The sequence below is a fragment of the Cyprinodon tularosa genome, unplaced genomic scaffold, assembly GCF_016077235.1.
Source record: "Cyprinodon tularosa strain WSP-4 unplaced genomic scaffold, ASM1607723v1 ctg623, whole genome shotgun sequence".
Lineage (NCBI taxonomy): Eukaryota > Metazoa > Chordata > Actinopteri > Cyprinodontiformes > Cyprinodontidae > Cyprinodon > Cyprinodon tularosa.
In genome coordinates, this window is record NW_024039367.1 from 350,968 (window position 1) to 378,405 (window position 27,438).

Here is a 27,438-nt window from a genome sequence, read left to right on the forward strand (position 1 = left end):
TGTCTATTAAAGGTTACAGTTTTTTTTCTTTGATAAGAGGACCCATTATTCATTTCCCTGAAAAAAAAAAAAAGAACAAACACCTTTGGGCACTTAAATAACTTAAAAACAACGAAATCTGTGGGTGAAAACATAAAATACACAAGTTTTCAGCTGTGATTTTCACAGTGAGCAACAGAAGCAGACCTGCATTATTGCAGATGGGTACATTCTGGATGGAGGAACCTCAAGGTGTCCCTGGGGTCGGTTAACAACCTGCAGCTAACCATCATCTTTATTGAGATGAAGTGAGACCACAAACATCACTCTGATGAATACACTTTTCTAGAATTTAAATTGAGGACTGAAACATGGAGTTGTGATAATTTACCTGTAAAATAAAGTCATGTGGAAGAAAAACAGGCTACATGTTTGAAACATTTCATCCAGCTTTTCACATGGTAGAAAGAAGGAATAAAAACAGATAAAAGTGCGCAATTGAACAGCTTATTTACAGAATGCAGGAGTCTATGAATGTCCTAGTGATCCAGAGATTTTCCTTCCAGCACCATCTGGATCTCTTTGGCATCCAGGGTTTCATATCGTAGCAAAGCATCTGCTAGCTTCTCATGCTCCTTGCTGTAGGTCTTCAGGATGTTCTTAGCCCGTTCATAGGATTCCTGCAGAGAATAAACTGTTAACAGCTGAACTTTTAATGATGGTGAAAATGTCCACTGAGTGATGCTGATCATCTGACCTTCAGGAGAGCTCTGACTTCCTGCTCGACAGCAGCTTGTGTCTCAGGGCTCTGCTTGGTAATGTCTGTGTAGGTCATGACTCCGAGCTGCACAGAAACACAAATTACAACCTTAGGTTAAAGCGACAATGAGGCCTTTGTGAGCTTCAGTTAAAGTTCTCTGATCTGGTTGAGGTCAGAATTAAAAGACTTTTCATGTGTGTAATTACAGAGAACAATCATTACTTTAAAAGGCAGCTTTGTCTCTGCTCTGAAGCCATAAACAAAGAGAGAAACCTGAAGAACTGTTTACTCCCTTACAGATTTCTTGTTGCTTTAGTTTCAACACCTATAAATGTTTTACATGGAAACATATTTAATGGAAAAGAAAGTCAGAATTTGCCGCCTCCAAGTAGGAAATAAATGCTCAACGCTGTCGGAAAGTCAGAGCAATTCTACAAAGAGTAGTTCCTCATTCGAAATGGCTGCTGTTCTCATTAGATTAACTCTACTACTTTGACCATTTCTGTTTTTCATCCCATGAGTAACATAAAATCATTAACAATCCACTTTTGAGAGTTTCAGATGTTTTTAACTATATGTGCATAAAATATGAACGATAGGGGGCATGTCCAGAAGCTGAAAACTGGAACATTATCACATGTGGGTAGGATTGTTTAGAGCTGGTCTGTGTAAAAAGTCTGCCTGAGTAAATTTGTTGTTTTAGAATTTATTTTGTTAAATAGGGAACTTTATGCATGCATGTAATCAAAGCAAACTCCAGATGCTCTTAAAGCATAACTCACCTTGTCACTCATGCCGAACCTGGTTACCATCAGTTTAGCTATTTTTGTCGCACCGTCAAAGTCACTGGAAGCCCCTGAGAATCACAACAGGAAGAGGAGAATAAATCAGCTCTATAAAAGCTAAGCACGCAATGTTGTCACAGTAAACATGAGCTAAGTTAGATGCATTAAGCTGGATGATGTTGCAGCATTTTACCCGTGGTGATGTAGTTGTCTCCAAAGATGAGCTCCTCTGCGACTCGGCCGCCCATGCTGACGTCCATCTGAGCCAGCAGCTGGGCTCTGGTCTCGCTCCAGCGGTCATTCTCTGGAAGCATGGACACCTGGAGCACAATGACAATTCAGAGCAGATTCTGATGCAGGCAATCTAAATTAAGGCAGATTTTATTCACATCAAGATAAAAAAAAAAAACAACAAAATACAAACGCACATGGCCGAGGGTTGGTCCTCTGGGCATGATGGTGGCCTTGTTGATGGGCATTGCATCTTTGGTGTAATAGGCAACAATAGCGTGCCCGGACTCATGGTATGCTGTTATGGTCTTGTTCTGTTTGTCTATTTCAACACTCCGCCTCTCAGGACCTAACAGGAAATAAGCACAAAATAAAGAAATATTTTATTGCCAAAATAAATTGGTTCCAGTTCTTTTTAATCAATGAATAAAAAGTTAATTAATATTCTGTCAGATCTATAGGAGTAAAATTTAAGTAAAAAGACAGAAAAAAACAGGAAGGAAGGACCAGTGGATGGATAACTGAAAACAAACAGAAGGAAGGATAGATAGCAGATGGATGAGATAAATCCAGCCTGAAAGTTTGTGTGCCTCATGGATAAATGAGCGGATCAGAGTTCTGTGTGTAAACACACCCATGAGGATCTTGTCCTTTGCAAACTCCAGGTCTTTTATTGTGACCATCTCCTTCCCGTCCACAGCTGCCTTCAGGGCAGCCTGGTTCACCAGGTTCTCCAGCTCTGCACCGGAAAAACCCACCGTTCCTCGGGCAATGACCTCAGCATCAATGTCTGAGCGAGAACAAGCAAACCTTTTAAAGCACTCTACACTTCACTTTTAGAGACAATGTCCTTTGTAGCTTAGAGATTTAATGACCAACATCAGATACCCTTGAGTATGATTAGAAGGACCTACCAGGGTCCACTTTGATCTTGGAGAGGTACCAGTTGAGGATCTCTTTGCGACCTTTGACATCAGGGCGGGGGACGGTCACCTGCATGTCGAACCTTCCAGGCCTGACCAGAGCGCTGAAAAACAGCAGCAGGTAGCACTTAGAGTTCATACATTCTGCTGATCGTTTCTATGACATGAAATAAATCAAAAATGGAGAAAAAAAAAGACTAAAAAAAAAGTCATAATTATAGATATTTCTATAAACATAATAGAAAGCCTAAAAAAAAAAAAATAAAATACATATTTTTTTTATTGCATATTTAAAAGATGCATTACTTAGTTCAGACCTGCTGTTCTTTGGTCCTCATCAAGCTCTTAGCTAACTAACGTTTTCTGAGATACTGACCAAAGTAGTGACCACTAATACTGACTGAAACTGGAAATGTGGTAAAGTAGAGATAAAGGAGGAGATTTTAAATCGATATAAAGAGCACACTGTTTTGCCTTACATTTTAGCTCATAAATGAATATAAGTGATTCCACACTCAATTTTGCATATTGATGGAAAAGTGTAAAAAGTAATCCTAAACTTTTTTCGAATCAGAAGCTAACTTTAGCGATAGCTAATAGAAAGAGCATCTTTCATCCTAGCTGCTTTGTTGATGTCATAGCTCATTTCTATTAGAGATATTTGGAATATATGATTCTACCTGAAGCTAAGATTATCTAGCATGAATGTGATGTTTTGTGCAGCTACAGGAGCCTTTTTTTCTCAGTACCCACATCTATTCATGTTTTAGAATTTTCTCTGCCGGACCCCACCTGATCCAAATGACTGTATTTCCTTCTCAGAGAGCCATAGAGCGCTAAACGAAACTGAAAATACCCTGTTCATTGGGGCCGTGTGTGTAGCCGAAGGAAAACACCTAGAACATGCAGGGTGTTTGCAACAAGCATGCTCAGTATGCTGTAAAGTCAAACTGATGCAGGCAGCTGTCCAACATCTCCACATCCTGCAGAGTCAGTGACTTGATTTGCTAGATTTACCTAGATGGAAAACTTTTTACCAATCTTTCTGTGAGATTTAACTGAACTGACTTAACCAAGTGCCTTTAGATAACGTGATGAGAACTGGCATAATAGAAAACCATTTGACATGAAATCCACAACAAGTCCAGAAACACTGGTGGTTTGAGGCTCCGGCATATATCTAAATTATCCTTCAGGCTTTTTTTCTTTTTAGTATTTGGAGTTATGATTTACTGCTACATGTATTTTATGAACCACAGTTTCAACATCGTACTTAAAAAATTAAAAAACATACTTATCCAGAGCTTCAGCAAAGTTTGTAGCACCGATGACAATGACGCCTTCATTAGGTTTGAACCTGTAAAGCATCAAAGTAGTGTTTGATTATTTGAAATTGAATGGATAGCCCCTTAAGATCAAATTTTTGAAGAGGTTAAAGTGAATATTTTCTCCATCTTGTGAATTATTCCAAGAGCCTGCTGCTGAAACGTACCCATCCATTTCAGCCAGCAGCTGGTTGATGGTTTGCCTGGAGTAGGGATGCATCGGAGACTCGATCCTCTTTCCTCCCACGCTGTCCAACTCGTCGATGAAGATGACGCAGGGAGCATTTGCTTTGGCCTCTTCTGCAAATACCAAAAGAGAGTTTTTACTTGAAGGCCTCTTCGCGTTGTCGCTCACGTTTTCACTCATTCTGTAAACGTACTGAACAGGTTCCTGATGCGACTTGCGCCAACGCCCACAAACATCTCATCAAATTCTGACCCAGAGGCGTAGTAGAAAGGAACGTCAGCTTCTCCAGCTACAGCTCGCGCCAACAAAGTCTTCCCGGTGCCGGGAGGACCGATGAGAAGGATCCCTGCGGAACAACAGACATTATAATAACAAGTGGGGCTCATTTCTATTCACATCAACACGGCTCATCAGGAGGAAAAGGAGCTGATACCTTTAGGCAGCTTCCCACCCAAGACTGTGAACTTCTGTGGATTCTTGAGAAAGTCTACAACGTCTTGCAACTCGTTCTTTGCCTCCTCCACTCCCTTGACGTGATCGAATGTCACATTCTTCATCTGGATCGGGTCAACTGCAGAGTCAAGGCCAGATGTGGTGCGAAATCTCACTGTGGGAACCCGGGAAAAACCCAAAACATTAAGCTTCCCAGAGGAGGATTCTCTGAAAATACAAACTTATGCTACTTTCAAACAACATTTCCCACATTTACTCTTTTAGCTTCTATTCTGCCATAAAACTAGAAGACCTGCTTTAGAAATGCACATTTTCAGCAGAGACAAGCATGCAGCAAGATAAACAGACTCTACTTGCACACTACAGCACATGGATCATGTCAAACTACATATATTGTTTCCTGTTTTGGGGGATTTTATGAGAAGACCAACCAAATGTAGAGCATAATTATAAATGGAAATATAGGATTTTAAACACTTTTTTTAGAATCTAAAAAGGATATTTATTAACACCATATGTGTATTCTTGCTCTTTTACTTTGATAACCATAAATCAAATCCACTGCAACCAATCAGATGTTCTCTAATTTGTAATTGGAGCCGTTTGAAGGACATTTTATATCAGTATAAATTAAGCTTTTCTCTAAAGGACGCAGTGGTTTTCTTAAAGGATAGTGTTATGAAAACAAAGGGACACAGCAGACGGGTCCAGGATAGGGTTATGTGGATGTTTAAAGCACTCTTAGGTTATAAAAAGGTACACAAAGATTCAAAAACTGAAAAACAGGAAAATAACTGGGAAAATAACAAGACATGATGAACCTATAGTAACAAACTGGAGGAGGGAAGAAGTGTTGGTGGGGCAACTGTTGCCTTAATGCAAGAGTAACAAAAAGAACACCATTGTTAAAGAAAAATGCTGGTTGCGTCATTAGTTTCTGCTACAGCGACAGGGTAGCTGGTCAAAGCTTATGAGAAGATGGATGGAGCAAAAGTTAGGAAAATCCTAAAATGAAAACTGTTAGAGGCTCAATAAGCATGTATCTGATAGTAGGCATTAATTTTGAGAAAGTTCATGACTCAATTCTCAACACGAAAACAACCCTAAACATACAGCAGAAGCTGCACTGGACTGCTAAGATCAAAGATCTTTGTGTCTTTGAATGGCCCAGTCAAAGTCCAAACCTAAATCTGCAGCAAGACTAAAAGACTGATATTCTCCACTGATAGTGACTGAGCTGCAGTTATTTACATAAATCTTGCCTTGTAGCTTCTAGATTAGGGGTCTTCAAAATTTTTCAGGCCAAGGATCCCCAAACTGATTGCGATATGGAGCGGGGACCCCCTAATTACACTGATTATATGAAGTTGTGTTACATCAAACTGGTCCTATAGTCACTCTATTACAGATGGAGTAATGTAACGAAAAGTAATTTCTCCCTGGGATTATTGAAGTATTTCTGATTGTGATTCCTGGTTGATGGGACAGGTGTTGTGAATGAAACGGTGCCCAGCTTGAAAGAGCTCCTGTGTGTCGCTGAATGCATTGAAGACTGAAAGACATCTTCTGCCTCCATTTATCTGTTTACTACAGTGTGTTGAATTCATGTTAATTTGTATTTAAAGACATTGCAATTAGTAGAAAAAAATTGTAGGAGGGAATATATAAAAAAAGTCTAATCAACTTTTGCGACCCCCATGCAGTACCTCCGAGGACCCCCTGTTGAAGACCTCCAGTTCCTCTGGAGCAGGGGTGTCAAACTGGTTCCAGAAAGGGCTGTGTGGCTGCAGGTTTTCTTTCCAACCAAGCAATAGCACACCAGACTCCAGTCAACTCATCAAGGGAGTCCAATCTGAACATGATGATATGAATGGAGTCTGTTGTGCTATTGTTTGGTTGGAAAGCCACATGGCCCTTTCTGGAACCAGTTTGACACCTGTGCTCTAGAGGAACTGACTCTGCAGACCTCTGGTTTTTTAATTTTTCTTTTAATATTGCTAATAACATCTCTTAATGTCCTCTTCACAACTATTCTCTAATTTGTTTTGGTCCCTTTCACAGAAGCCCGAAAAATGTTAAACATGAGGTAATAGAAAAGATTCAACATGTATAAACATTGTTATTTTGTACCAACTAGTTGGATTGCAATGCTTTTATAAACAGTGTGCATGTAGGCCACTTTTTCCATTTGTATACATAGGAAAGAAAGAAAACCGAAACAAACCGGCGTCAGAAAAGGGGGCTTTACCGGAGACAAACGGGGTTCTGGAGAGGCCATAAATGCCGATAAGGAGAAGAACCAGCAGGACCAGCCTGGTTCTCCTCAATGAGTCTGTCAGAAAGAAAAAAAAAGCAAAGAAGAACAGCTCTTATTGCCATCATTCAGTTCAATAAAAAGAGAGCAGACATCGGAACATACTGTGCTTCTTGTTACTCTCATTTGGCTCAATAATCCACACACCTTGTGTTCTCTGAGTTAAAGCTTGAGACCTCATGAACCCGTCAGTGAAACCTGTCTTGAACGCCTCCTGCTGGTTTTCGGGAAGGTTCCTCAGTTTAACCACTTGGTCCAAAGACTGGATGTCTGCCCCCTTTTCCCTCAGGAGCAAACCCTGAAAAAAGGCAGTAGAGTAAGTCAATCGCTTTGATTTTCCAGCCAGAAAGTCTGTAAGAACTCTTGGCTGAAATAACCTAACCTCTAATAATAAAATAAAAAATATATAACACTGCTGTAATAAGAGTGTTTTTAAAAAAGTGCAAACACTGCTTAAAAAAAAAGGTTCAAATCATCTGTTTAATACCAAGCATACCTTCATGAAGGCTGGGGTGTAAGCCTCGGATTCCACTGGACCATCATAACCAGAATCAACTCGTCTGGTCTTTGTTCTAAGAGTTTTGAACCCCCGGCTCTGAAGCAACACTACAAGGAATAAAATAATACAAGACAGATGTAATGACCTTTAATGGATCCCTTCAATGTAGAATAAATCTTGAACCACTTTATGAATATTTCTCACCAGGCAAGAACTGCAGGTCAGAGCAAACCTCCTGGAGAGGGCTATGGTAGCGACGGTGGAATAACTGAGAGCCAGAACCTAATAATCTTCTTTGTGAATAACCTTTGTAAGGAGGAAAAAAAAGGTTTTAGGGCTTCTTTTCACAAATAATACTGAACTAAAACAGCAGACCAATCAGTGGAGATTCTCACCATGTTTGTTTTGAAAGAAGTTGTCTGCGGAAACGTGACTGGTCTTCCATATAGAGGTAACCGTAGGAGGTTCTTCAGGACTCGGTGTGGGCAGTAAACTGCTAACCAGCTCATTCAGCTGACTCCCCTGGATCTCTGAAAGACCAAGATCCCTCAGACTGACACTAGGCTGGAAACAAACAGGAGCAGAAAACTGATTAAACAGGGGCGCAAAGAGGCAGGGTGTATAGCTTTGATATGTCTTATGGGTAGCTGACCACAGCTTACCCTGTTTCCTAAGGATACGAGTTGGAATGTCAGTTCAATTTTCTAATTGATAAATCTCTCGTACATCTGCTGACTTATATATATTCAAAATAATTAAAAACTTAGTTTTAGAACTCAATGGAAACATGAGACACATATTATAGATTAATGGACACAGGTTGATCTATTTCAAGCATTTATTCCTGTTTGGTAAATCGTTAACTGGGGCATAGAGACTCTAAAACATGCCTTAGCTCACAGAGCGACCCACTTAAAACAGTAGTTATATCAAAATTGAATAAAATATATAAACATTTTGTATTTAAGATTAGAAAAAAAAATGTCATATGTAAATATACTCTATTTAAAACTCCTGAAGTGAAAAGGTTTTAGTTTCAACTGGTTTAATTTAGTAAAAAATCTTATTTAAGGAAGCTTTGGCTATCCAATTATTAATCGGAAAATAATCAACAGATTAATCGATTCATAAAATAATAACTTAGTTGCAGCCCTAGTTCTTTTGAGCGGTGACGGAAGTGTCCGGAACAGTGCATATAAATACACTATAATATCATTATTATAAGTGATAGCACAATAATAACAAAGACTGCTGAGTTGGCCGCTGTCCAGCAGACAGCCACTGATAAGCAGTGTCAGTGAGGGTAAGTTACCAAAGGTCATTGCTAAAAAATCTCCCTTCTCTCAGAGTGCTACATCCAAACAGCTGAGGAGTAGAAAGGGATCTTCAGGGAAAGTACAACTATGACATTTATTTTCCTCTTTTAAACTGAAACCTCATCAAAAATGTCTTGAACAGAGACGGAGAAAATGGACAGGAATGTTGTTCAGTGGTGCAAAGTTTGGTTTTCAATCATAAAAACCAGAAAAAGCCACCTAGAAGTATATTTTGTATCACATTTAGAAATGAATGTCTCAGAATCAGGAAAAAAAAGTGTTGAGGAAAACAAGACGGGAAATCTGAGGTTTGGAGTGACATTTTTGGAGCCATTAGATCTGCAGGTGTTGGTCTGTTTTAAGCTTAGTCAACAGCCAAGTGGGGTCAGCCGTCAACCAGGGAACTGCAGAGAACTGCCAGCTTACCTCTGCTGACAGGCTTTATTGAAAAGCTGATAATCATTGGTGCCTGCCCTCACTGCCAAAGGTACTTCGCCAGCTTTAATGACCTCGGCATCACTGAGCCTGAATGGCCAGCAAACTCACTTGACCTTAACTCCATAAAGATTGAAGCAACCTGTACTCCGTTAAAACTCATGACACCCACAGACTGACCGCCTCCGTTCCACTGAGCAGTTAAGCATTACAGAAAAGCCCCTAGCAAACGGCACTAATCTGATATTTTTGTATCAACAGTGTTGTGTAATATTCTAATTTCCTCAGAAACTGAATATCTTTTTTTTACCTGTGAGACAACATTTAAAACACGGCTGGCTAGCTCAAGTGGAAGTCACCTGACTCGCAGACAGGAGGCCCTGGGGAATGAGCTGCCAGTGTGAATCCTTAGGCAAGACCCTTCACGCTAATGCATATGCTAAATACATAAACATCAATGTGCCTTTCAGCAGAAGACAAAAAGAACCAAATGACCAAAGCCGCAGGCAAAATCTGACAAGAGAAACACAAAAACCTAAAGACACTCTCTACTGGACACCATGCATTGCCAAATTGAGCTCTGATCATCCAGTAAGCGATGCAGATGCCCAAAATCAAGGTCCAAGAGATGGAGAAAAATCTTTATTACTTAGGGTTTAATGTAGCTAGATTTCTAAGATAATTTCTCTTTAAAAGATTGTTTTAAATAATTTTCTTCCCTCATCCTGCTGTTACAAAGTTTAATCAACTCTGCTACTTTGTTTTGAACTGCCAGCAGGACATACTATCCAGCAATTATAACTGAAGTAGAGTGATGCTAATGATTAAAAAATACAAATGTTAGCTTTTTGAACTGAATCTGATGTTTTTACAAAGTTAAATGACTGTGAAGCACCTGAATATATGCCTATCACCTATATTCTGTTTTGTTTTTTTTAGTTTGAAACTTGTATTTGAAGTCCTTTCTGTCATTTTGATTATAAACCATGTTATATAAACAACATTTTATTGCATCATCCTAACCATTAATGTAAAACCCCAAAACATATCCGTGCAAAGTGAATGTGTACCACCCAGCTCACCTCTTTCAGGTATGAACTGTGCTCCTGCCTGAAGTCTTTGTGCAGAGAGTGAACAGAAGCTGTAGCAGAGGTCTTCAGCGAGTGGAGGGCGTTGACGACCTGGCTGATAGGCACTACCATCTGTGAGAGCATGAAGACAGGAGGTTGAATAACAACTCTCACCATACGATGATTCAATGTGACACGGTTAACCCCGAGGCAATTTATATCCATTAATCGTTCATATTAGTTAATGTGTAATAATCTTAAAATAGGTCCTGTAAACAGGACCGCAGGTCACTACACCCGTTTTATTTATTTTTTCTTGTAGGTAATGGACAAGTTGTATAACATCTCAATAAATAGATTTTAATATTGCCATATGTTAGTATAATAACTAAAACAAAAATTAAAACCTAAAGCTGTAAAGGGTCAAAATGACGTAAGCATCTGCTCATCTGGACGTAATCTAACGTTGACAAGCTACACCGTTAGCATTAGCATTAGAACAAAAAACACAACTAAAACAACCGGTACTCGAATATGTGACTCTTATTGGTTATATTCTGAATATAAAGTCAACAATTTAAAATAAAAAAAACGTTAAAAAATGTCGAAAAAACGCAGACAAGCTAGATAAGTTCGCAATATATCCCCATTTAGTCGGCTTACATACCTGCTGAAGCTGAAATGATGCCGACAGAGAAAACATTTTTCTCCCGCAAATATAAGCCAGAATTTGCCTTTTAGGGAGGTTAGATGTGTGGACAGAATCACAATGAAAGGTTGGCGACCGAGTCCTGCTCGCAGAGATGTCCTTTTTGATTCTGTCGTTACACAACTGTCGACAGTTACACAACTTTTCTTTTAGCTAACATCGGCAAATGGATTCTCCCCCCGGCTTCTGAGGTCAAATGGACTACAAAATGACGCAGGTACAGAGAAGTGGCATCCTTGCATCGCCTGATTGATTTTTTTTTATTTTTATATCAAGCCTGCTTAATTAACATTCGGTTTTTTAATGTTCGGCTAAAATATTTTAGAACGTGTCCCCTGAATATATCCTACTTCTTGACTGACTTTTTTACATAGCAAATTTTGCTGCAGAAATGGGTTTCTGCAGCGTCTCAGGCATATATAGATATTACCCAAGTGTAGTCGCCATATTGTGAGTGGCATGTTGTTGCATTTGGCCAATTATGTATACTGAAATTAATTCCAGGATGTGTTTTTTTTAAGTGGAAAATAAATTTGGATTAACATAGCCAAATCTATGGACATCATTTTTCTTCTTTTTAAGTCATGAATTAAATTGGATTATTAACATTGGGTTGAATTTCACTAGTAACAGAAGAAAGAAAAAACACACTTAAGTAGACTCTGACATCATCAAATAGGTATGAAACAAAATTACAGATAATTCCATATTTTAAGGACAAAAAGAGATGCTTGTATCTATCAAAATACAAGGAGTGATATTTCTTAGACTTTGGGAACCAATGAAACGCTCTGCTGCTAACTAGTTATGGAACACCTGTGAAAGTTACCAGTGCTGGATGGCATATTAAAATTATTCCAACGGTGCATCGGTGGCTCCTCTACGTGGTCATGAAGGACTACAGAACTACAACATCTAAAGCATTGCTATTAACCCTATTGGTGCTAAGGAATCAACAATAATATATATACTGGTATATATTATAATAAAGATAGCAGGCTCTGAGGTAGAGACTTGGAGAATTTGCCGATTTTGATAGAATAAAAATATTATGCAATGGAGAAAAAAAACCTGAAAGAGAATCCCATTCCAGGTGTTGTGATTTTACCTTAAAAAGACCAATCATGCTGTGAAATTCTCCACCCTTGCTGCTTTCAAATAATTCTACAAAGAAAGGTAGTAGGAAATTCCTCTGGAAGGATGTAAAAAAATCAGTTCATGAATTCAAGCTTACCTTAAGGAATGTTAACAAATATTTTATTTTTCAATAAAGAATCTTTTGCCAATTTGTCGGTAATTTCATTTTTTAAATACAAGAATGACCAGGAGTCCCGGACAGGATAACCTTACAACTAGCAAGCTCAATTATACATAGACAACACAAGCTATTTAACCCAAGATCTGGACATGCCCCTTTTGAATTCCCTTGTCAATGGCTGTAAAACATAATATTTGTGACATACAAGTGATTTGTTAACTTGAACCTATTCCAAAAGCGCACCAAAATTGCAGATGACTGCAGAATACACAGAAGATCACTTTTTAACTTTGGAACCTTACTTACTCATAATATAAACCCAAAAACCCGTCCTTCCACTATTTAGGATCTTTTAATTATCCATCTGTAAAAATATGACAAACCTGATCTAGAACTAGACTGAAAGACCATTTAAAGGCTTTTGCAGGTGGTTTGAGTTAATTAGCTGATTAGAGTGTGGCACCAGGGGCCATCAATTTTGAACCTTTTCACAATATTCTAATTTTCTGATATGATGAATTTGAGATTTTCATTTGTTGTCATTTGTAATCATCAAAATTAAACAAAATAAACATCTGAAATATATGAGTTTGTATGTAATGTATGAATATAATATACAAGTTTCACTTTTTAAATGGAATTACTGAAATCAATCTACTTTTTCATGATATTCTAATTTTATGACCAGCACCTGTATAAATAAGCCACAGGTGAGCTGTCTGTCTGGAGTACAATGGAGGAGCAAGAAGAAGGAGGATGTGGAGGGGAAGAAGAGGAGACCAGATATCATGTGAGGAAATGTTAGTTTCCACGGGGCTGCTTTGGTCCACAGCTGGTTTACAGATCCCCCACTCTTCACTGCATTCAACCTCCCTCCATACTCTCCATTCTGGAATCTTATTGAAGAGTTCTTCTCTACCTGGCGCTGGAAGGTCTATGACCATCATCCCCATCATTTTACAGGCAGCGGAGGAAGCATGTCAGGCCTGGATGCAGCATTCAAGGAGATATTTTCCCCGGTGCCTTGGATAAGACATGAAGTCTTGTGGCCGGACCCAAAGCTGGTTGTGTTAACTGATACGAAAATATATATATATATATTTTTTAAGGTATAAAGAGTTAAGCAAGGTTCGTTAGCTTTAGCAAGAAACCTAAAATGTTTTGCTGATTTGGTGAAAGGTTTTCTTATTTGTGTCTAGAGTTTTGCAAAAATTGCAAATAGTTATAACAATTGTGCTTAAGCCATAAGAAAAAAACCCAACTAATTAATTTACAGAATTCCTTTTTCTGCACCATCTTTACAGGCTTTTCCCTCTCCAGTCAACTTTTTATTCAAATTTCAAACTTTTTGTAAAGTCGACTCATGATTTGGAGCAACACTTTTCTATTTTGAATTATTTTTTTTCAGTTGATACCTAATGACTTTTTGTTTCCTGTGTGCATTAATATAACTTGACACAGATGCTCTGTTCTCTTAAAGAGTAAGGAAAAAGTTACCATTAAGTGAAAACAAATGTGCATTTATGTTAATATTCACCAAATAGCTAAAAAAAAAACAAAAACAAAAAAAAACGGCTCCTTAACTAATCGACCCCATAACCACAGTAATATTAAATAGCGGGGATGCATCGATGTTTTGCTTTCTTTTACATTGAATATTATAAGCTATATTATAATGTATAACACATAAACATTTAACTGAATCTGTTTAGGTGATGAGTTAACCTATTTGAAGGAAAAATCAATCGTTTTTCATAAATAGAAATGTTATTTCTATTTACTACACAAAGTAAAACATAGAAAATAAAAGCCGACTTCAAAGTTTCTAAATAAACACTAAATGCTTATATTAAATAAAAGACCCTTTGTCAAAGGTAATTTCTGCTTGCTACCATTTTAACCTGCAATTAAGGGATTTGGTTCCAGGTTAGACACACTGAGCCAGAACAATGTCCCCTTGTTTTTTTCCATTGACTTGTCCCAGTATTTATAAGCCGGCACCAGGTTTAAGAAAAGCTGCAGAAGGTTCAGATCTGACTGGAAACCAAGAAGCATTAATATGAAAATGCTTTCATTTAACTTCTTTTAAACAACATTTTTGTGTCAAAGTAATGGAGGACACAGATGGAGATGTAGCTGTTATCGGAATAGGATGTAATTTCCCAGGAGGTAAGACTTTTCTGGTTGCACAAGGTTTCATTCAATTGTAAAGGATAAATTGATGTTATCTCCTTGCACTTTATGTCAGGTGAAGGGCTGGATAATTTCTGGAAGGTCTTAAAGGAGGGAAGGAACTGTGTGGTGGATATTCCAGCTGATAGGTTCGATGGGACCTTCTGGCAGGACTCGGACGTCAACAAGCCTGGAAAGAGCCAAACAGCAAAAGCAGCTCTTATAGAGGGGTGAGGCAGCTAATCAGGTCTGTTACAGTGTCAGACGAAAAGCAGTTCCCCAGCATGACGCTTCAAACACCATGTTTTGTGGTGAGGATGATGTTTTCAGGGTATTGTGTAACAAATATGTGTTGTAAAGTCACTGCTCCTTCTGTTTATTAAAAGGTAATAGACCGAAGGGGAATCAACACTAGTTAATTATACAATTTTTTAATTTTTCTTTAAGTCTTATTAGATATAAACATATTTCAATTAAAATCATCTGTTCCAATCCATTTAGAGTACCACCCCTAAAGAACGCAGGCAATAGAGCACCATGCAAGTGAATGTGAACTTTTTGAATTTCATTTAAAACATTAAGTTCTTAAAAACTTGCAATGAATTCCACCGTGTTTGCTGTTCTAACATGACAACAGTGGGAAAAGGAACCAGATATTTTTATAGGGCACTGTTTTCTCATGACTGAGTTATGACAAAACTATTTTGAATTTGTTTTTTTAGGTTTAACGAGTTTGATGCCAGATTTTTTGGGATCCCTGAAGTAGAAGCAGACAACATGGATCCTCAACAGAAGCTTCTCCTGCAGTGCACATTCAGGGCCTTAGAGGATGCAGGGTTATCGATGGAGAGCATCAGTGGAAGCAGAACTGGCGTTTACATTGGTAATTCCTCTGATATATGGCGTTTTGAATCCAGAGATGATGAATTATGTCATAACCCCCTCTGATTTAATAATACAGGTTTGATGAACAGAGACTATGAGATGATCAGAAATAACAATCCAGCGACGATAAGCCACTACAATGCCACGGGGACATCCATGAGTGTTGCAGCAAACAGGATTTCCTTCATCTTTAACCTCACCGGCCCTTCCCTGGCTATTGATAGTGCCTGTTCCTCCTCACTGGTGGCTTTGCATGTAGCCTGTCAGGCCATAAAGCAAGGTAGGAATGCTTTGGTTCTAAATAACTAATTAGTCTGTGTTTAGAATCAGCTTTCCATACTTTTTGTAGGACATCCCAAACACATTGTATTCAGATGTTCTGCACTTTGATAAGAATTCCCTTGAATCCATTTGAGTGTCTTTTACTGAATTGATCTCTGAAAAGTTTTTAATTAATCAAATCATGTCTTAAATTAATCTAAAATAAGTGGGAGAAGATTAGGGCCATAAAAATGGCCACTAAGTAAAACAAAACAGGCAATTGATTTCTGATGTTTATCTCAAAATTCTGAGTTTATTCTCAGAATTGTGACCTTAATCCCTGAATTATTCTCATAGAATTAGGACTACTTGTAACATTCCTACATTATGGAGATGATAATCTTGGGATTTGGTAAAGAGTCTTTATTATAATTCTGAGATTTAAGATCAGATGTCGGAAATTAAAGTAAGAATTCTGTGAATAAAGTCAGAATTCAACAGCCTTTTTTTATTTTGAGTGAACTGTTTTAGTGGTTCTAATCCTCCTCTGTGCATAAGACTAACTGTCCAACAAATCTTTAGAAGCTGCCATTTCTGTCTCTCCATTCACCACTGGGTAGCACTGCTGTCTCTGTAGGACAAACAACAAGCGCTGTACCTTTTATTGTATCTGCCAGAACAAAATAACTTTATGACTATATTAAACTTTAAAGTTGGTTAATTGAAACCCAGGCCCAAACCATAGTAGGACCCTCACCATGCGTTACAGATTAATATAGACATCTTGAGCAAAACACTGAATTGGCTTAAAGTTTTAGTTAAATATGTAAACCAAAATAGAATCTATTTTTTTATGTTATGTCCACCAGGCTTGTTTGGTGGGGGTAACATTAAAGGAGACCACACAAGGATTTTCTTTAAAGTGAAAATTGAATTTATTAAATTATACTAAAGAAACAATACCTGAAAATGGATTAATAAAATAGGAAACAGAAAATGGCTTAATGCAAAACCAATAACTAAACAGAAATAAGCAAATGCAACCAAACCTAACAAAACCCAACCTTAGGACAGGATACAAACCAAACCAAGCCAAACAGGGTTCTGAGGAGGTAAGAGAGAGAAGCCTCTTGTCTGCTGCTTGCATGACAGCTTTTAAAGCAGATGAGCACCAATTAGGGCAAAACAGAACACCTGCAGAAGGCCTGCATCCAGAACCCTGCAAGGAAAAGTGGAGAAACCCACTGCAGCCGTAGCATTTACAAAACTATCATCGTGTGATGTGGGACATTTGGGAAAAAGATTTCCGTGTCCAATTTATGGTATATATTGTTTGTTATGTGGAGTTAGTGATCCTTCGGGATAAATAGCTTATTTTCTTGATTTTATGCCAGAGTTAATTGACTTCTGAATCTGAAAATTGTCAGATATTGCACCAAAATAAGTAGGAAATAAAATAGATTTAATTTACAAAAAATTTTTAAGATATTTAAAGGAGAATTCCGGTTTTTAACACTTTTAGCCCATTTTCTGTAGTGTCCAGGATGAAATCGAATGATCGAAACCAAAATTTTGACAATTGGGCCATCTGTGCGCCCTCCTGGCGCACGGATCCCACCTGCATCTCCCCTGGCAGCGCGTCCGTCTCTGTCACCTGCAGATTCCGTTCTCCTTCTCCTTTCCTTCAGACTCCTTTTATGTCGGCTTTAATCAGCCCTTGCTCACACCTGAGCGCAGCAATTACGCAGCGCAATTAATGCACTCCGCCTCCTCAGACAACTACTTCAGTCCAGTGCGCATGGATTGTCACAAGGGAAAAACAAACCAAAACAACCCAACATGCAGGAAAAATTCAAAAGTCTAAAATAAAGGAAAACAATCATATAAAAAATAAACATCAAAACATGCAAAGCTCAAGAAGAAAATACAAAGAAAAACAAATCATATCTTCCTCTCCAAACATGCAAAGCATAAAACTAACATTTAAATGAAAGAAAACCATAAACCATATTTTTCCCTGTGCAACACACTGACGTCACTGACGCAACAGTACGTGGACGGCAGGATTGTGATTGCTTTTTTTTCCCACAGTCCTCATTTTCAAAAAAAGAGCAGACATTTACTGCTAAAACTAGAAAAAGTTGTAACCACAAATGTCAGGTAAATACTGTAAGAAAATGCAAAATTTATCTGGAAACTTTTTTTTTTGCGTGTGCTTTTTTTAATTGTATTTTTCATTTAGCAGTTCAAGATAATGATAATTCCATAGATATAATAGCGACCTTTAAGCTACCGTCTCAGTGACGGAGATGAAAACACAAGGAGAAACAAGCAAGCACGAAAATTATTGCACTTTTTTAAATGAATCAAGTGATTAGAATTTTTTGTGCGATTAATTGATTATTGCGACAGGCCTTCTCAAGACTTGAGACTTGACTTGGACTTGAGCTCTCAAGACTTGAGACTTGACTTGGACTTGCAAAAAATGACTTGTGAACATGTCTGCCTCACTCTCCATCTCTCTGTGTGTGCTGTACGTTAACACCCACCAGCAGAAACACCCACCTATTCAACTGACAGACGGAATCTCATCCTCCCCTCTCTCATGACAAGGCGCGCACCTCTGGATGACCTAAAAAATTATCTTTAATATCTCTTAAACAAAAGTAGCACAAACAATATTTTTTTCTGCACAAATCTGCATTAACGTTGCACTAACCATTCAGTGTATTTGCAGAGTTTTTTGACGTGGGTGGGGTGTCAGCTTCACGCAGCTGCGCACGAGTCCCATCATGAAAAAAGGTTCATTGTGCGACCTGAGTAACGCGCAGTAACGGGGTGTCTGCAATGGTAACTGCGTTATAGTTACAGTCAAAGTAATTAGTTAGATTACTCGTTACTAAAACAAGGTAACGGCGTTAGTAACGCCGTTAGTTTCAACGCCGTTAGTCCCATCACTGCTGTTAAACACTTTAAAAAACTCTGAAAATGGAATACGAAAGGTGGATTCTTGATTCTCGACGTCGGAGTACACAGAGTGAAGCGAAAAGACTACAACTGTGTAAACAGGCCCCATTTCCGTTTCCGGTGGCAGGGGAATATTGACTATTCCAACAGAACTCAATGGGATTTACAAAATGCTAAATAAAACACTACAGGAACGTTTTTTCTTTACGAAACTTTTTTTGGAACGTCATTGAACAGCGCTGACGACCCGGTGAGTAGCATATTTAAAAAAAAGAACGTTTAAGGTTGTTTTAAGGACAATATCGGACATGCACAATGGAAGCCATTCTGAAGCAGCCAGGGGGGGATTCTGCATGAGCCAAAAAGCAGAGACAGGACCAATTGTCAAAATTTTGGTGTCGATCATTCGATTTCATCCTGGACACTACAGAAAATGGGCTAAAAGTGTTAAAAACCGGAATTCTCCTTTAAAACTCCTGTAGATCATATAATGACAAGCATTTCAAAGAAGATCTGGGCTAAATAAGGATCAAAGTTAGGATTGTTTAACAATTAAGTTCATTTTTCTTCTAAATTTCAATTGTAACTTTTTTTTTTTTTCCACAGGAGACTGTGAGATGGCCCTCTGTGGGGGAGTCAACTGTATAATAGAGCCCAGAGTGTTTGTTGCTCTCAGCAAAGCAAGGATGATCTCACCTGAGGGAACCAGTAAACCTTTCTCCATCAGAGCAGACGGCTATGGAAGAGGAGAAGGCTGTGGTGTTGTGCTCCTAAAGCCTCTAAAAAAGGTATTTTCATGGCCTTTTTGCCCGACCGTTATCAGTAGTTTCTTTGATAGGACAATGATTGATTTTTAAGATAGAATTCATGCAAAAACACCTCCCTTATACCTACCAGTTTATTTTTTAAGTACCTTTATAGAACATTTTGGGTGAAATATCTGGAAAACGTGGAGGATTTCAAGCACAAATATCTTGCAAATGAAACTAACTAATTTTACTCTTTATTGTTGATTACAAAAGATGTTTTCTATCTATAGCATCATTAAGACTGTTTGAAAAACAAAACCCGATCAGCAAATCCACATTTATATTACAGCTAGTTGATATAAACAGTATATATTGGTTTTGGGAGGGACCTTTAAAAATGAAAACAATTAGTTGGGTATTCCCTAATTTTATTTTTTAAATTTCCAATAAAACAATATTCTGGATTTTTAATCTGTAAAATGTGAAAAAAAGGAAAATTGGTGAAACCTACAAAAACTGTAAATAATTGGATGTAATCAAAATACCAAATCGGTTTTTCTAAGATTTTAAATGAGGTTTTATCGCTATTTCATACAACTGAACTATAACCTTGATGGGTTTAAGTCTTGAAAACCTTAAAGTTGTTGATTCTTCCATTTGATTGTTTCTTTCCTTGATGTAATTGTGTCTCTTGGAGTAACTTAAGTCTTCATCATTTATATAGTTTGTATAAAATGTTAATTACTTTTTCTTTTAACTGCAAACTTTATACTTGCAGGCCTTAAAAGAAAACAACAAAATATGGGGTGTGATCTTAAAGACTGCAGTTAACCAAGACGGACATTCAGTGACTCCTATCACCAAACCCTCAGTGACACAACAAGAGGAGTTGCTCAGAACAATATACTCTGACAGTGACATAAAAAATGTCCAATACATCGAAGCTCATGGGACTGGGACTCCAGTTGGTGACCCAACAGAGGCAGAAAGCCTCTCAAATGTTATTGCCCAAACCAGACCTCCAGGCGCTGAGATGCTGCGGATAGGCTCGGTGAAGGGCAACATAGGACACACTGAGTCTGCAGCTGGGATCGCTGGATTGATCAAGGTACTCCTAATGATGAAGCACCAAACTATTGTTCCCTCAGTTTTCTACTCTGGTGACAGTTCAAGTGTAGATACAAAAACTCTTAAGTTAAAAATTCCAAAGGAAATAGAAAGATGGGATGCAAATCAACCATCGGGAAGGGTAGCTGGGGTCAACAGTTTTGGGTTTGGGGGAACAAATGCACATGTCATCTTAAGAGATGATAATCATCAAGTAGTTCCCACAAAGGCTTGGCAGAAACTCTTTGTTTTGTCAGCTGCTTCTGAGAAATCACTGATACTGACCACAATTGACACCTACCAAAGACTGTGCAGTAGTCCTATGCTTGACTTCCATGCAATTTCGTACACCTCAGCATGTGGGAGGAGTCACTTCAAACACAAATATCGAAAAGCCTTTTTAACATCTTCCCCCTCAAATTTACAACAACAGCTAAAATCTGCACAAAAAACAGAGGTACAATCGGTACAGTCTAACCTCCAGGTGGTCTTTGTATTTTGTGGAAATGGGGTTTGTTACAAAGGTATGTGCAGGCAGCTCATGGAGCAAGTTCCTGCTTTCAAAGAGAAGATCAAAGAAGTTGAATTTGCCTTTCAGAAACACACTCCCATCAGAATCAGCGAATTGCTTGAGTGTGAATTTCAGGATATTGATATTAGTCAGCCTAGTATTATCCAGCCTATTCTTTTTGCAATTCAAGTTGGGATTGCGACTCTGCTGAAGCACTGGGGTATTAAACCCAAGGCCATGCTTGGCCACTCTGTTGGAGAGGTCGCTGCAGCTCACTGTTCAGGTCTTTTGTCTCTTGACGATGCAGTGAAAGTGTTGCACCATCGCAGTACTTTTCAGAGTTCTGTCACAGGAGGAAAAATGCTTGTTGTCAGCAATATAGCTGTAGAAAGGATCTTAGAAATGATACCAGACTTTGTTGGAAAGATCTGTGTTGCTGCTTTCAACAGCCCTCAGTCATGCACTTTGTCAGGAGATGCAGATTCAGTTGATGACCTCCATGAGAGGCTGAGGTTCAAATTTGCAGATAAAAATGTGTTCCTTCACATCTTGGATGTCCCTGCTGCTTACCATAGCCATATGATGGAACCAGTTCTAGACAATATTGAAAGGAGCATAGGTCTTTTGAATACTGGAAGCATGGACTGTCAATTATTTTCCACAGTTTCTGGAGAGAGATTTTCAAATGGTGATTTCAGTTCTGGTGCCTACTGGGCAAAGAACATTAGGGAGCCTGTTTTATTCAAGAAAACTCTTTTGTCTGTCCTAAAGGAGAAACAGGCTAAAGAAAATGTGGTCTTTGTTGAAGTAGGTCCTCGAATAGCTCTCCAGAGGTACATATATGAAACTCTTGGAGATGAAACAAAGGTTCTCCCCTCTGTCCACCGAAAGAAAGACTGTGAGTCTATCTCCTCGACTCTGACGCAACTGTTTGAACTTGGCATTAACATACTCTGGGAGGAGGTCTTTAGGGGTTGCGAGACAATACCTAGTACTGTACCAGTCTACCAGTTTGACAACACAAAGAGCGAAGTGAATTTTGAAGTCTTGAGAGGAGGTAATGAACACTCTTCTTTTTTTTGCAATGGATTTGAGTTCCAAATAAAGCAGGACAACAAAGAATTCTCATATGAACTTTCTTTGAAGACTGTGCCCTATCTTTGGGAGCACAAAAACAACAACGTTGCAGTTGTCCCAGGGGCATTTTATGTTGACTTAGCCTATGCCTTGGTGATAGCAAACCTGAAGCCAAAGAAGCCTGTCTCACTGCTCAATCTAGGTATAAAATTTGAGAGTGTTCTTACTCTAAACTCAAATTCCAGGAAGCTGACGATGATGCTTGAGCAATCAGAAACAGAGGCCATGTTTAAAATACAGTCGTCGGTTGCTACACACGCCTCTGGCACATGCAGGTACAACAATCAAACACCAATTTTAGAGGAAGAAACCATTTGTCTTGATGTGATTCACCAAAGGTGCCAATTGGTTCTGACACGACAGGAAATATATTCAGTTCTCTATCAAGCTGGATTTGAATATGGGCCACTTTTTAAGCATTTGGATGATGTTTGTTTTGGGAAGAAATACAAGGAAGCTGTGACTACTTTTCAGGTTCCTGGTGAACTTTGGACAAGTCTCCATGATCATTACATTCACCCTGTGCTGCTGGATTATTTTATCCAAATGGCTGCAGTGGTAGCAATGGGACAACATGGAGCCAAGAAGGGATTTCCATCACAAATCGCAAGTGTTGCTATATCAGAACCCCTGCAGGAGACAATGACCATGTACCTTTGTATAGCCCAACAAACTGAAGATTTCCTTGAGGTTTGTGGATGCTTTGCAACCACAGAGGGGAAGGTTTTAGTAGAATTTAAGGGTGTAAGAATTACATTTTTGTCCCCTCATCCAGAAGTCTCTCAGTCATTGTTTTTTCACAATGAAACAGATAAATTGGCAAAACAGGTAGATGTTGAAGGCTTTGGAATAAAAGCAATTATTTTTGAAGATCAACTTGGCATTGGTAAAGGACTAAAACCTTACATAAGCCCTGATTCAGTGTTTGTAGGGATCAGAAAGACGTTAAGACCTTTTGAAGTTAAAAACCTTGTGTTTCAATCACTGAATAGCGATTTCCATTTGAACACAGTTCTCTTCATTTGGGGTGTGGAGAACCTTACTCATTTGTCCTCCGAAAAGATCCTGGAGAGATTTGTGACTTGTTGTGAGGTATTTCGTCAGATTGTTTTGGCTGTCAAAGAGAGCAAACGTTTGTGTACCCTCAAGGTCATCACATACAGAGCCACAGAAATGACAGTAGACCATGTTAGTCCTGGTTTTGTCCTCTCTGGCATAATGAGGTCCTGCTCAGCTGAGATTGCAGATATTCATTTCCAGCATATTGATCTGGCTTCAGGGACAGAGGAAGACATCCAAACCCTGGTTCATGTAATTAAAGCTAACCATCAACACGAAATAAGGATCAGCAAAGGGCAGGCATCAACAACGAGAATAGTTCAAACTCCTGTTAAAGACTGTGACTTATGTGTAGAGCCAATAAAAGCCAGCCAGCTTAGAGACTTTGTCCTACAGACTACTGATCCATATCGAACAACCAATTTGTATCCAATATCTACCATTAACACCGATAGAAATCCTGTCCCGGAAAGTTCAGTAAAAATTCAAGTAAATAATGTCTGTGTGCACACCTCAGACTACTTTCCAGTCAGTACTTCCCATTTCAAATTTGGCAGAACATTCTACTGGAACAAATATGTGGCACAGAATCATGACCTCCTGGCTTTAGATTTTAGTGGTATTGTCTCAACCGTTGGTAGAGACGTAAAAACACTAAGAGTGGGAGACCATATTGCTTCATGTTATCCAGTTCCTGCAGCATCAGAGATCTTGATTCCCGAAGCAGTGTGCTACAGTACAAAAGCTCTGCCCTTCTTCCGAGAAACACCATGCGTATCCTATTTCATCCTGGCATGGGAAATCCTGCAGAGGCTGCTGTGTGAAGTTAGGAGAAGGCAGAAAAAGTTGGCAATAATCTCCTCTGATTCAGCCGCTGTCCTAATACAAGTTCTTGCCGTTACAGCAAACAGGTCAGGCTGGGCCGTTTCCTGTCAAGCTAATATCTCTAAGGAATTGATTCATTTTGATGCTTTGCTTTTTCTTCCTCCATTTGATCAATCAATTGAAAGAATATTCGACATTGGTGACCCTGTAAAGCATGTAATTTTTGTCTTTAGCAGTCACATGTCACCCTCCACAAACAATGTTACATTTAAGGATAAAAACATTCATGTGCACCATCTTGATGTGGCTTATGTTCTCCAGAAAGCTAATCTACAAGCACAAACCAGAAATGTCTCCAAGTGGCTTCAGTCGCTAGGCCTTGATGCAGATTGTCTTCGTTATAGAAAGGAGCTATTTCATGAAAAAGAGGCTAAAACTGAGTCCTCTTTCACAACAGCAACAGTACAGAATATCATTATCAACAAAGAACGATTCAAGGGGCTGATATGTAGTCAAAGCTCTTTGCCTATGAAACCTGCACTTTTTAAAAAGGGATGTGTTTACATTGTAACTGGAGGTTTGTCTGGTTTGGGCTTTGAGACGGTTAAGTTCATCGCACAAAATGGTGGAGGCTGCATTGCAATACTGTCAAGAGGTGTTCCGTCAGATGAAATTCGCTTTCAGTTAGATCTTCTCCAGAAAATAAACGGGGTCACTGTCCTTAACATCCAGTGTGATGTCTCTGTGTCAATGCAGGTGGTGGATGCCATCAGCAAAATTGGAAAAAGATTTCCATCTAATCCAATTAAAGGAGTGTTTCATAGTGCTGCAGTCCTGCATGATGCACTCATTGAATCTCTTGATGAGTCTCTTTTCAGAAAAGTGCTAAAACCCAAAGTTTGTGGTGCTCTGAATCTCCACTTTGCAACATTCCACAACAAGTTAGACTTCTTTGTTTGCTACTCCTCCATCTCATCCTTCATAGGAAATGCCTCACAGTGTAACTATGCAGCAGCCAATTCCTTTCTTGATACATTCTGTCATTACCGGAGAAACCTTGGGCTCGCTGGACAGTCCATCAACTGGGGTCCTTTAAACCTTGGTCTGCTACTTCACAAAGACCACTTTCAGAAGTTCTTGGAGGCCAAGGGGATGATGACGATGGCTGTGCATGAAGTTCACGAGACACTTAAAAAGTGTCTGTTAATTAACAGGCCACAGCAAGTAATTTGCAAATTCAACTTCAAGAACCTCAGCTCACATGTCCTTTCACAAAATCCGTCTCTCAGAGAGCGAATGGGAGCTTTAGTGGAAACAGCACTGACAGATGAAATCCTTGAAAGACCTAATAAAGTTCAGCGATCATTTACAACTTATGACACAGTAAGGATAATAGTCAGTGAAATGCTGAATTTAAATGTTGGCAAAGTGGAAGATGACTCCTCTCTTTCAGCACTGGGCATTGATTCAATGTTAGCAATGACTTTGCAGAATAAAATCTACCAGGAGACAGAAATAAATGTACCTTTGATTACAATCCTAGACCCCAACACCACACTTGACACTTTAGTCAGTTTTGTACAAAACCACATTTAATTTATTACCTGTGCCTTCTTGTCATCTGCGAAAAGATGAAAACAACTGAAATGCTGTTCAAGTTTCACTGCAGAGCCTTTCTAAAACAATTACAGTGTTTCACCATAATCCCTGTTTCAGCGGTCAGGATTGGTAAAAATGACCTCTGTTGATTGTGGAATTCCTGACTTTCAGTGAAAATAGTTAGAGGCTTCTTTAGCTTTTTCAACAGCTCAAATGCTAGCTCATGAACAAAAAGGGATCAAGCAGATCTGCATTACAAATTTCATTATTTGCTGTCCTATATTCTGGGACTTATTTGATTTTTACAGACTTTGAAGTTTTTCTATAAAACATATTGAAATAAAGTGTGACATTTCGTTGAATCTACAAGTATGTTGTTTTTTTAAAATTGATTTTGCTAGATGAGTTGAGGAATGTACAAATAAGACTGCAATTGAGCAAACCAAAAGCACTTCTTTCCTCTAATGAGATTTAAAATATAAATATTCCAGCTGTAGAAAATAGTGAAAAGCATATGACAGTCAGATCATGTTTGTTAATAAAGCTAGCTACTGTGCCAATGGTAGCTCTTGCATAAAGTTTTACTTAAATCTTTTTTTCTTTCTTGCCGTATTTATTTGTATTTATTTCAAGTGAGAAGGTTTTCCATATCACATTTCTAGGTGATTCAAGATTTTGGTGGTAAGGTAAACATTATGGACATATATTTCAGGTTGATTTGAATAATCTTACTACGTTTGTTACACTGATATTGCTCTTGTTTAGTTAAGTAGATGTGTTGCTTATTTCTGTCTTAAACAAGGACTTTGCTCAACAGTAGCAGATCACCTGTTATCGTCATTATGTAGTAATACCATGTTGTGGGGTTTGGGATGATTTATTATTTTCTTTCTCATTTTTTTTTTCTTTTTTATACAAGAATCACCCAAGAGAAATAACCCAATTATTGAACTATGTCTACTTTCTTTTTGTTTCCTGTTTATTTTATAATGTAAAATGTAAATAAAATCATTGCAAAATTCAGTTGTTGTGATAAAAAATGTGCGTTTCTTTTCACGTGTTTCTTTAATATTTGAGACTAAAGAAGACACGACAGTAGTGGAAACGACAAATGATGAATGAAACTTTCTGAATTCCCTTAAAAAAATATGCACCTTGGCTTGATGTATAAAAATCCCTTTTTGCAATTGCTGTGAAATTGTTTAGTTTGTAAAAATTCCCCCAAAACGACCTTCCTTGATGAATACAAAATTTTTACAAATATTTTTTTTTTATTTATACAAATTTTTCATATCATTTATCTTTTGTTAATATTTGCTTATAATTTTTTGCTTGCATGCAACATGATGTTAACCTTTACATGATTTTTTTTTTTTTTTAGATATGTAGAGGTACAAAAAGCGTGATTTTCTCCAATCTAATAAATCAATGACTTAAATAGCAAAAAGACTAAAGACGCCTTCTTGCTGCCAACAGATGATTTATGGAGCATACTAGATCACAATATCATATTTTTTCCAGTAATCCAGTAATCAGAATAAATAATTAATTGATCAGTGATAAGAAATGATCATGACCTGTGGAGGAGGCTTCATGTAAGACAGACAGGTACATAAAAGGCTATCTATGGAGACTTTTAGCTTTACAATATATCATTTGCTGAAATGCAATAAAATAGTACTGAAAGGCACACATATACAGCAAAAGTGTAAAATTTCAAAATATTTCTATTTACAAATGTTTTTGTTTTCATATTATACTTTAAAATGTGTTAAATTGCTAAGTCAGTGGTGTTTTGCTGCACAAATTATCTTCAAATAGTTTGACAAGGTATAAAAACATTTTACTTCTTTTTTCCTTTTTGGTCATTCTTAAATGATTAAGAGGAGAAATACTTTTTTTAATTAGACATATATCACCTG

At 38.2% G+C, this 27,438-nt stretch overlaps 2 protein-coding genes across 3 annotated transcripts; one reads left to right on the plus strand and one right to left on the minus strand.

Annotated features, from left to right (window-relative positions):
• Positions 1 to 311: 311 nt before the first annotated feature.
• Positions 312 to 11,191, minus strand: LOC119798438 (ATP-dependent zinc metalloprotease YME1L1-like). Of its 2 annotated transcripts, none has more exons than XM_038307921.1 (18): positions 10,945 to 11,191; positions 10,290 to 10,409; positions 7,852 to 8,020; positions 7,661 to 7,762; positions 7,454 to 7,563; positions 7,105 to 7,255; positions 6,868 to 6,975; positions 4,624 to 4,797; positions 4,384 to 4,536; positions 4,171 to 4,303; positions 3,973 to 4,035; positions 2,670 to 2,782; positions 2,390 to 2,545; positions 1,953 to 2,104; positions 1,718 to 1,844; positions 1,522 to 1,595; positions 737 to 823; positions 312 to 659 (listed from the first exon to the last, which is right to left on the minus strand). In XM_038307921.1, exons 1-18 carry the CDS (start codon positions 10,978 to 10,980, stop codon positions 519 to 521), a joined length of 2,169 nt encoding a protein of 722 aa, XP_038163849.1. In that variant the 5' UTR covers positions 10,981 to 11,191; the 3' UTR covers positions 312 to 518. The 2 variants fall into 2 exon arrangements, with proteins under 2 accessions (XP_038163849.1, XP_038163850.1); XM_038307922.1 differs by having other exon boundaries at positions 519 to 659; positions 6,892 to 6,975.
• Positions 11,192 to 14,278: 3,087 nt separating this feature from the next.
• Positions 14,279 to 26,648, plus strand: LOC119798426 (highly reducing polyketide synthase cm3B-like). The gene is made up of 6 exons (XM_038307903.1): positions 14,279 to 14,413; positions 14,493 to 14,646; positions 15,139 to 15,299; positions 15,378 to 15,581; positions 19,136 to 19,317; positions 20,057 to 26,648. The coding sequence occupies exons 1-6, from the start codon at positions 14,356 to 14,358 to the stop codon at positions 25,511 to 25,513; spliced, it is 6,216 nt and encodes a 2,071-aa protein (XP_038163831.1). The 5' UTR covers positions 14,279 to 14,355; the 3' UTR covers positions 25,514 to 26,648.
• Positions 26,649 to 27,438: the final 790 nt, after the last annotated feature.

Coding starts and splice junctions, on each gene's coding strand:
- LOC119798438 (XM_038307921.1), bottom strand. CDS start 10,980: ATGTTTTCTCTGTCGGCATCATTTCAGCTTCAGCAG. Junction 2,105..2,389: donor AAAGGACAAGATCCTCATGG/GTGTGTTTACAC, acceptor ATTTCCTGTTAG/GTCCTGAGAGGCGGAGTGTT. Junction 1,845..1,952: donor GAGGACCAACCCTCGGCCAT/GTGCGTTTGTAT, acceptor ATTGTGCTCCAG/GTGTCCATGCTTCCAGAGAA.
- LOC119798426 (XM_038307903.1), top strand. CDS start 14,356: ATGGAGGACACAGATGGAGATGTAGCTGTTATCGGAATAGGATGTAAT. Junction 15,300..15,377: donor CAGAACTGGCGTTTACATTG/GTAATTCCTCTG, acceptor TTAATAATACAG/GTTTGATGAACAGAGACTAT. Junction 15,582..19,135: donor CTGTCAGGCCATAAAGCAAG/GTAGGAATGCTT, acceptor TTTTTTCCACAG/GAGACTGTGAGATGGCCCTC.